The 10,857-nt window shown below is 38.6% G+C and overlaps 1 protein-coding gene across 13 annotated transcripts in view; it reads right to left on the reverse strand.

The window, feature by feature from the left end:
• The window catches only part of KIAA1549L (KIAA1549 like), a 145,703-nt gene that overhangs the window by 76,823 nt on the left and 58,023 nt on the right, over positions 1-10,857 (reverse strand). For all 13 annotated transcript variants that reach the window (XR_013951354.1, XR_013951355.1, XR_013951356.1 and 10 more), the window contains 7 exons: positions 10,741-10,853; positions 8,706-8,925; positions 7,864-7,997; positions 7,150-7,312; positions 3,847-3,906; positions 2,112-2,263; positions 539-710 (listed from right to left, as the gene is read on the reverse strand). Coding sequence is in view for 8 of the 13 variants with exons in the window: in XM_080592247.1 (XP_080448373.1) it covers positions 539-710; positions 2,112-2,263; positions 3,847-3,906; positions 7,150-7,312; positions 7,864-7,997; positions 8,706-8,925; positions 10,741-10,853 (1,014 nt within the window). In the remaining 5 variants the exon portion in view is untranslated. The remainder of the gene's footprint in view (positions 1-538; positions 711-2,111; positions 2,264-3,846; positions 3,907-7,149; positions 7,313-7,863; positions 7,998-8,705; positions 8,926-10,740; positions 10,854-10,857) is intronic.

Below are 10,857 nucleotides of genomic sequence, written 5' to 3' on the forward strand. Positions count from 1 at the left end.
AAAGCTGCTATACATTTTCTACAGCTATTTTAGTAAAAACAAAACTAAGAAATACTGTAATTGAAAACAAAATAGTTTGGAATTTAAATGCTAGACTTTATGAAGACAGGAATGGAGATCTGAGGTTTTAGTCCAGTAAAAGTCGATTATGGACCATGATCAAATCAAGAATCAGGTACAGTATTGTGCATTCCCTGGAAATGATATCGTACTTAAGTATTCTAACTCCATCATATACTTATGGATGATACATCAATTACTTACTACAGTGGTTCCTTCTTTTCCTATCACCATTACATGTAATTATTTCAATATCACCTCTCCTCTAGGCAGAAGAGATGGCTGAAATAATGGACCCAGGAAGTCCCATTTTATATACTTTTCAGCCAGTAAGGAGATCCAGTGTGGAAACCCACATTAGAACTTTAATTCCACCTGGATAAACATCTTGGAAAAGTGGAGAGATTGTTAAAGACATCAATTCATACACTAAACTTTTATTAAAAAAAAAATAGAGAAATATCAAAAGGACTCTTACGATCAGCTTGAACTTGAATCACATAACCTAATGTCAAGGCCATCCGCTGGGAGTCAACAGTACTCAAAATTTTGGCAGCTGCAGTGCCCAGCAAAGGTTTGCCATTATATAAAGTATAGTACGTCAGTTCAGCTGGCTCCTTGGGTCCTGGAATTCGTTGGATTTTAACCATCTTTCAAAAAAAAAAAAAAAAGAGAAAGAAATAAATTTCAGTTGTATCATATCATCACAAAACCAGCAAGAAGCTACCTGAAGGCAGTGCACGCATTCTGTCAGACCCAATGTAAGTGTAAGCTCCACGCACCCAAGCAGGGCTTCCTCTCGCCATGTCCCAGTCTATTAAAATTAGTGAGGACTGACTGCCTTCATAAAAATCCTTAAACATAATCCTAATGTAAACCCCTATACTAGGAAAAGCATGCACTAAAAAAAGGAAAGGACATTAGAGTCCTGTTGAATGTTGAAAGCTACACTTTACCAGCACATTGCAGTTCAAAAATTCCCTCACATTTTACTGCTACGTTCATTATTTTTGATCCAAGGCTAACAATGAAAAGAACCGTGTTTTCTCAAATTTATTCAGCAGAAAACCAGGAGAATTTAAAATTGTACCTCTACCTTTCTTGAGAGTAGAGGAAGTGTCAAACACTTGGAATGATAAGAGGAAAAAATGAGTGGATTTTTTTTTTTTTTGAGATCCTTCTCCATTATGTTGAAGCCTAAAATATGTCATATTTTCAGGGAAAATTTTAAAAGGTTCACACTTCTCATAAATAAAAATGTATTTCTTCTTTTAAAAATTCTTTCAGTGGGAAAATACACAGAATTGTGGGCAAATAAGAAAAGTGGTAATTTGTTTTTATATCTCACAACAAGCAATTATTGAAAAATAACACATAACAAAAGGAAAAAGTAGTAACTTGTCATGCATTTTGGAGAAGAGTCCCTCTTTGAATCTCCTACAGCTAACATCAATTGGCTAAGTTAGTAAGAAAGCAATATAAGGTTGTTTCAAATAAATGAATGGGAAATGTTGCCACATAAGGGAAAGATGATTAATAAATTATCTCTGCTTCATAATGTGATCTGTGGACATATAATTTGATGACTAACCATGTATAAGGACTGCTTCATACATTTTTTTCAATAAAAAGAAAAAAGTTCTGCCTTTATTGATGGAAGAGCTAGGAAGCTTCTTTTTTCATCCCTTAAGAACAAAAATCAGAACTACTCATTGTTTCCAATATAAGACTTTTTGATAAAATATGTATATTGTATTTATCTTCACAGGAACCGAAGACAAAATATTTATTGACACTGATTAACTAATGACAACTTTTAGAAGATGAGAGGCATGAAAACATGTCTGACTTGACTGACTTGTCTGACTGACCTGAGAAAAAGGAATTCATTAGTAATGCCATGCATATTGCATTCACTGCTTTGGTGTTCACGAAAAAAAGACAGGAAACCTCAACGCGGTTAGAGTTTTCCACACAAATTCAGGCGGTATGCATCCAAACAAAGCCCCTTCCAAAACATGTCTAGGTGCAACTGATGTTGCATCAACCACCTGCACAGTGTAGCTGCCCACAGTAGTGGCACGTTTAAATCGTCTTCCTTGCTGATGGGACATCATGAACAGTGGGGCCAAGCGCTGCTCCATTAGTCTTGCAAAGCTCTGATTGTTCAGTCCCAGCAATGCAATATCAACCCCTTGTATAACTGTGGGAATGGAGAAAATCAAGCATCAGCACATCTTACACCGACAGATTAAGTAACACATGGTTTGCAGGGCTGTTTGACAGGGACCAACTAGATTAGAAGAAAAATAACTGGAAACTGTTTCAGTACAGTTCTGCCCTCTCGGTGATTCCCAGCGGGGATATAATGTGCTTCTGTTTCAGTCACTGCACTGTTCTTCTCAGATAATGCCAATGATGTTTCAGAGAATAAAATCCTCCAAAAACATTCTTAAGCTTTTAGTTTACCAAAATGGTTTAGAAAAGCACCTAATCTATAATCTCCAATGTAAAAAGTCAGTGAAAACCTGTTTGAGAGCTGTCTGGTTTTATGCTTGTCAAAGGAACAGCCAGATCCTCCTGTTAACTAAACAATACTTTTTTTTTTACCCAGCAGTTTTGAAACCTGAAGTTGGAATTTTGTACAACTGTTTGGAAAAAAATATTATTTGTTTGAGAGCACTGAACAGACATTTCATAAGTGCTAATGGATGTAAAATAAAATGTACACTGAATTTACATAAAGTTCAAATAAGTGATACAGCATGCTAATTTAGTTCACATATGTGTATGATTTCTCAATATTATTTTAAAATTCATTTGGGAACATCATTTTTTTTAACAACATTGTTCCCATTACAGTACCAACAGTATTCCATTACAGTAAGTGCACGAAGGCACGAAATGGAGTATCAGGTTCATGGGGTCCACATGGGGGGAGCTGTACTTCAGAGGATGACAGTCTCTGCATGTATTTACTTTTAACCTCAAAATTATGAATAGATGTAACAGACACCACCAAGTCACACTGGATATTGGAAGAAGACTTCAGAACCTAAGCCATTTCATGACAGATTTCTTACCCTTTGCTCTCCTGAGCATTAAACAATTTGATTAAACAAAATGATAATACTCTTGTATCTACTGATTCAACGGTGTCTGGGAAAAGGGGTCTCTCCCCTCTTGACAAGTTAGCACTTCTAAAGGCAAAACAATTCTGAATGACCATGCGATACTAGTGAAATGATTGTGATAAAGCAAGAATTTTGAAACTTAATAGCATTGCCTGCACCTTTTTTTCCCATAAACACAAAGTTATACATTTAATGCTTCAGGTGGAAGATGCAAAAATTCCTGGACCCAGACACACAGTCAACAAATGATAACAAACTTTCCTTGGTTTAACAGATCACCTTTCTTCCTGTGTAATGTCTACAAGCCTCTTCTGATTTCAGATTTAAATCTAAATCCCACAAACAAGCAAGCAAACAAACAAAAACCCTGTGTTTTAAATCTCTGAAAAGACAATGTTGCTCTTCTAAGTGCTTAAACCCCAAAATGGCATAAATTTTGAGGCAAGTGTTGAATGCAGGAGATTGCTGTGTTTAAGGTGACAACTTACAGTTATGTCCAAGAGTAACTTAAAATACATTTGCCCAGCTGAATGCAACAGAAAGGGTCGGTGGACAGTTATTTATTTTGTATAAAATTACTGCACAGATGTGCTTATATAATTGAACACTAAAAATTATTCTCTCAAGTGCAAGGAAGGAGATTAAAAAGTACCTGTGATCACCCAGTAGTCTCTAGTTGACTCTGAGACATCAAGGTTTGGGTACTCCAAAGCTTTAAAATAAAAGTTAACATTATTTCATAATATTGCAACATCCTACATACGTCCTTAAACAATATGGTTAATCAGACACTGATAAATAAGATTGAACTACGGCTTTTCTATGAGCATTGTACAAAGGACAGTACTACCCAACCCAGGAAGAGATCTAGAGGCATAATTTTCAGGATTACAGTTTCTCCTCTGTCCGGAAAAGGGCAAGGAGTGTAAACGGTAGAGGTATTGTACCACACAGAATATATATCTTCTGCTGCCGAAGTATTGGCCAGTACATTTTCTGAGGTAATGCTAAGTGTTGCCCATTACTAAAGATGATACATAATATGCATGTCTCTGTGTTACATACATCTCTGCTGCTTCCTCCATGCCAGTAATCAGCTGGTGGAAAAAAAGAGGACTTTCCACCATGATTCTTGTGAGTTCATTTTACATAAGTCAGACCACAATTTCAACATAAAATAATATTAATTAAAATAAACAAGTGCCAGCTTCCACCAATCTAAGTGCAGTTTCACATGAATTATAAACGAGATTAGTAAAACTGAGAAAACACCTTAAAGTGAGGGTGCAGGCACATTAAAAGCATGCAACATTTCAGGTATTACTAGCATATGTGCTTACAGCTGTGAGAAACTGATATTTGCGATTTTGATGCTTTTTGTTAGGTTTTTAATCTCAAAAGTGCATTAGGCTGTAAAGTTTAATATGCTACTAATTCATTATACACATCAGCATTTTTTCAATAGATTTATGCGAAGTGGAAAGCATTAATATTTGGTACTTAGTTTAGAAAATATACGTGCTTTCCATGTCGATACACTGCTATTTAGTTACCTTGATTTATAAACTTCAAAGTGGTTTGAAATAATAAACATAGTACAACATCTGATTATGCACAGTAACTGCTTTTCAGAAAGAATTTCACTGTGAGTCCTGAGCTGTGCATTTCCATGATAGACTGCAAGGGCTCTGGAGGAGCCACCAGAGTCTAGGGGGAAATTGTGTGGTCTGAAAATGACAACAATATTTATTTGAAAAACTGAAACCACTGCACCGCCACATGAATAAGCATAAACCACTTTTCAAAGTAAACATTTTCACAACGCATGCCATCGATCTCAAAGCCATAAATACTATGTGAGCATTAAGTTCATGCATTTGCTGTATACCTGCTGCATTGGGAATAAAACCAAGAACTCCAGAATGAGCTATAAGCCATTACTTGTCACAGGAGCACTTGCTAAAGACTATATCATGTCAGTTCATCACGTACGGGGATCAGCAAAGAACTGCAATAATACACAAGACTCTTCATACGTGCCAAACGTCTTCTACAGCTCCTGACTACTATACTGCTCTTACAAAAAGCACCATAAGCCTTTTCCTATGCAACAGGCTCATCCTTGAGATAAAAATAATAATAACCCAAGCACGGGCATCATCAAAATTTCCTAGGACTTACTCCTTGTACTCCTGCATGCCCTGTGAGGACAAGTCCTGCATGCAGGGCACTCTGACAGGCTCACATGCAAGCTACAAAAAGGAAGGAGTCTGTCTCGTGATGAATGGTCCACAGCCCTGCCTAGCTCCCCACGCGCAACATTCATCAACAGCCTCCCTTCTACTTCCCCTTGCTTATGGAAAGAACTGGTGAAAATGCATGCTAACCCAGAGATGCCCCTCTTTCTTGTAATGCAAAGTCTGATTCTAAAGTGCACCAGTGCAGCAGAAGAACTCACCACTAGGCAGTTTCACCTACAGTCATTTGTTTGCAAGCATCTGATGTGGATAGGTAACGTCTCAAGAATATTTGTTCCTTCTTTCTCAAGGATTTCCATAACTATCAGAGTTAGCTGTGATTTCTGCCCTCCTTGCACTGGAGAGGGATCGCATACCCCACAGACAGTGGACTGCTCATTGGGCAAGTACCTAATGAAGAACTGCACAAGATGATTACTCTGCAGTTGTGCTGTTTGTAAATAAGACATACTGGTCAAACTGGTAACTTGTACTTTCCCCAGTGCTCACTTTTCTGCAGTCTGGTTCTGGTTGTTCTTAGAATCAGAAAACGAACAAGCACTTTGCTAATTTTACTTGAAGCTAAAAATCCACTCAGCTCAGTATTCTGATCCTGAAGGCATATTTGGCTCTATCCTCATATGCTCAATTATTTCAATGCTTGTGAAATTAAAAATTACTAACTACTCTGTTAATGATATAGCCTTATCAGTGAATTTGATGGCTACCGGATCTTTACTGGTATTTGAGCACAGTATATCAAATTTAACAAGTATCTCATGAAGATTTACGCACTGTGAGATCAGCTGAAACCTGCCCTCACTTAACCAGGGTCCGTTGCCACGAACAAATGTACCCATTATGCCTCTGTCTCTTCTCACTTCCATGGAACACCAATCTCTTCCAGTGAATGGATAACTTGTCGCCACAGCAAGTTTAATTTCACACACTGAATTTCACAAGCAGATTAAACAGAAATCCCCATAATGAAATTTCTAATCTCTTTATTCTTTTTAAAGAAATTAGCACACAGAGAGTCAGTGAGCATATATACCATCCAGGCTACCCGGACATACAACTTCCTTTAGCTCTCTGTACCTCTGACTCTTCATAACGGTGGAAATGCAAGTGAATTATTGAAACTAAAGTGCTAAGACCACACTGAAAAGTCGGTATGAAGCTCCGCAAATGCACTGATGACTTTCAAAAAGGAGATATGTAGGCAGAACTCGCCCACTACCCAAACATGCTGGCATTCAAAGCACGCTACAGAGTCATGTTACTGGACCAAGTACTGGGGGCTTGGTCTTTCAAATAGTAAAGAGGTATGCTGAAGATGAACTTTATGTGCTATACTGAGTCCCTCTGAAACACTGAATTAGGAAGATTAAGTTTTGTTTCATTTAAAACTACATTTTACTTTGTCTGGAACTTACCACTGGGTGGTTTTTTTTTCATATTAATGGCAGCATATATGCGCTGCTTTTTTATTATCTGACAGTGTTTCTAACAGCTGAAGTAGACATTGAACCAAAGCAAAAGAAATACTCTAAATTCCCCCCTTTCTTCTTATTTTTTTAAACAAGCAAAGTTTAAAAAAAAAAAAGTAGTCAGGAAAAAAATATTGAATCTGTGAGCTTCATGACAAAGCTTATAGTGCTTGCAAAACCCTTGTGGTGGCTAATCTTAGAGGTGTGTGTTGAGAAGCACATACTTACATTCTGCAATGGTGAGAGGTGGGTAGGTTAGATAGAAACCCACTAGCTCAGCTGACAGCTGATTAAGAAGGTTGCTGGAAATGGTGCCATTTAAAGTTGTGCTTTGATTGCTCACCACATAAAACAGAGTGACAGCTTGGGAGACATTGGAGGTATTCAAAATCTGAAACAGAGGCAAAGAAACAATGTGAAGTCATGTTTCAGCTCAGTAAAAAATTAAAAAATAAAAGTAAAAAGGGCAAACAACAAACTGGGGAAATGTTAACTTGAACAACTGACCAGATACAGCTCACTCAACATTATTGTGTAAAACAGTTTGTGGTACTTTAATTCCTGCTTCAGCAAACACAGAGCTACTAGAGGACAGTAGCAAGCAGAAAAGGTGCCCTCATATTCACTGAAAATATGAAGTAGGAAGAATATCTAACAATTCATTTTTATTTGAATTTCACTTAAATGATTTACCTTTATTTCTCAAAAGGATAAGAATGTATAAAAAGTAAAATTCAAATTCATGAAAATAACGTTATAGTTTTCCATAAATCATGCATTTTTAAGTTTTCCTGTAATAAACAAAACAATCTTATTTCAGATGAAAACATAAACTTATTTCCATAATGGCTATTGAAGGCATTTTGTTGAAATACAAGCACAAAACAAAGAATAACCCAGAGACTGTAGCAACAGGCACTTGCAAAGCGTGCAACACTGTACCTGAACTGTTAGGTTGTTGCTGGTGTTCCAAACCTTTCTTTCAGCATCCTGAAATGCTCTCTGTAGCCGTTGCTCCATTGTCTGAACAAATTTGCATGACTGTATATTGTCTGTTTGACCCACAAACTGCAGCTCTGGAAAAAGAACAAAGCATTTGCGTGTAGACAAAATATTCTTAGTTGCATAACCCCTGTCATGTCTGACAGCAAAACAACTGGTTTGCAGATTAAGCGCGTGTAAACAGTGCCATGCAAGACCATTCTAAACTAGCCCTAACTAAAGAGAAACATAAGCATTAAGTTGCATTATTAAAGTGGATACTCTCCACAAACAAGTGGAGATTGTTTCTGTATGGATACTTAAGATGCTAAGACCCGTCCACTGTGCACAGGTTTACTCAAACCCAGGCAGGAAATGAAGGTCATTCTGAAACGTGTTATACTCTTAAATCTCACAAGTCGTTCGCTCTTACAAGACATAATCAATCATAATATTGATTCTCATTCTGTTTGTGCTAGGAAAAATATGCTTAATGTAACTGCAATATGTATGTGCACATAAATACATAAGAACATATAAGAAGTCTCTTTGCAACTGAGTAGGTTGTTTTACAGGGCCAAGGGAAGGAAAGGTAGCTTTCATCCTACTCTGCTGGCAGTCCTGCGGGTACTGGGAGCCTAGTCATGGTGCAGGTGAAACCAAGGCAGTTTGTCCTGCTGCTTCTTGTTGTGGTGTTACGCTGGAAAGCTGGGGGGGTCAGGACAGCAGAGGAAGGACGAGCACTTCTGCACTGAACTGCCAACAAAACACACAACTCTGAGCCTAGGCAGGCTATCGCTCACCTGTCTTCAGCTGGAAGTGGTACGCAGGGAGTGGCTTCCATGGCGCGGCCAGGGTTGCAATGGACTGAAGATGCAGCACGTGCTGCTTTATGTCTGCCGTGGCGTTGCTGATCCCGTAGGCAATAAGCCTTTCAATTACAGCAGCTGGTATAAAAACCAGTCTCCCCCGCGTAACATAGTAACCAACTGTGACATTATTCGATTGCTCCAGGATTTCAACCTAAAACACACAGAGAAACAATTTTTGTTTTGATTTTGTTTGCAAATTCAACCACTGTTTGATGGGACTTCTCATTCCGAATAAAGCTCCCTTGCAGGCTTTTTGCATGTGTCTAAAGGACCAGTGCCATACAGAACTGGTCAGGGAGCTTTAGTCCCAGGCCATGCAACACATGCTCACATTTGAAGCAGCACAGTATTACCACAGCAACTCACATATCTCCAATTTAGGCTAAGGCTTCATTCATGTACAGATAAAAAGAATATTTTTTACTTCTGAGTATAAAAATACAGAGAATTCAGAGAACATCTAGCTCCTATTTCATTCCTGAAGTTCACTAAATACATGCACGTTTTTGTCATTACAGGTTTGGGGTTATAGGTTTGAAAGACCAAAAGTTACCCATATTTGACTCTTCAGTCTCAACTGACTCCTCTATACTGCTTATCCTGTACTGCCCCAGATAGCTAAGCTACCACCTATGAGTAGAAATGACAGACCACAAGAACAAACACACTGTGAGCCAAAACATGAGTTGATTTTTACTCCACCCAGAAAATCTATATTTTTCAAAGAGTTTAAGCCTTGGAACTTGTCCTCCAAACTAAGTTATAGCCAGGGTTCCTCTATTAGAAAAATGCAGACTCTGTCAGGTTTATGAGAAAGTGAGAGAACAGATCTGACAGTTTTTATTGCTGCTTTTGAGATCCAGGAATATACAATTCCTAAACTCAGTAACATCACCCAAACTTGAAGCCACAGGGCATGGGGACAAAAGTCAACCTGATGGCCTCTATTGTGAGCAAAATTACTTTTTCTTTTCCCCCTTATTGGTAAGTGTACTTCATGTAACAGCCTCAGGCTCAGCATAAGCTCCTGCCTAACAAAAGCGGGAACGTGTTTTACAGAAAAGTACCCCAGCAACCAACTTCAGCCTGCTCTAACATTCAGCAGCAGAGCTTCGTGCACTGTTGCTAGAAAGTGACAAACGTATCTCCCTCATTTATTTTCAACAAAACATAGTCTCTCCTTGCACAGGATTTTCATCCCTGTGGAATTGAACTTGTCAGGCACTGCATTTTCAGGAGGAGTGGACTGACAGCAGTGACATCCCATTAACTAGCCTTGCTCTTGCAATTGATCCAGGCTAAGCACAGCAGCACTTGCATGACTGCAAACCAGAGTCATTCCTAAACTGCTGGGGAGAACGAAACGGCTGTTTGTAGGAGTTTCCTGGAACATATCAAGAAGAAAGTTGCACTTCTCCCTTCTACTTCTTCAAATAAAATGACAAGTTTTGGAATGGTCCTTGTATTTTTAGAGCCCAGAGCAGGTGTTACCCATGTGTCAGAAGTAATTTGGACATACTCATATATTACATACAAGCGAGGAAGCAGCCAGGAGGGGAGGTCAGAGACTCACCAGACAAAAGTAGAATATCTGACACAATCTAGTCCACCACCTTTTTTGTAATACCGACCTCTCCACAGGATACCTGCTACTTGTCTTTGACACAGTTAAATCACTCAGATTCAGAAGGCCTAAAAGCAACACGTAATTTTTTTTGTAATCACATATTAGGGATGTCATAGAATAAGGTGTAGGTGCTGACAGGAGGGACTATGTCACCAGGTGCTACTTGGTAAAACAAAGGCAGACAGTCTACATGGGATTAAATATGCCCAAACTTGCAGTTTACAGTAATGTCGCAGCCACCCACACAACCACCACTGATTCTTAGTGTAAAGGTTTATTATTTCTCTTGGTGGGAGAGCTGTTTCAGTGAGATCACATAGGCAAGCCAGGCATGCTTACCTGAGCGCTGACATTTTGGTTGAAAGCTTGTCTCAGCACTTGGTTGAGTCCTTTTGTCACGCTCTCCTTGAAGGACCTGCTGATCATCATCCTCCTTGTGTTCAGAAACAGAACTGC

The sequence above is a fragment of the Anser brachyrhynchus genome (assembly GCF_964034855.1).
Source record: "Anser brachyrhynchus genome assembly, chromosome: 5".
Classification (NCBI taxonomy): domain Eukaryota; kingdom Metazoa; phylum Chordata; class Aves; order Anseriformes; family Anatidae; genus Anser; species Anser brachyrhynchus.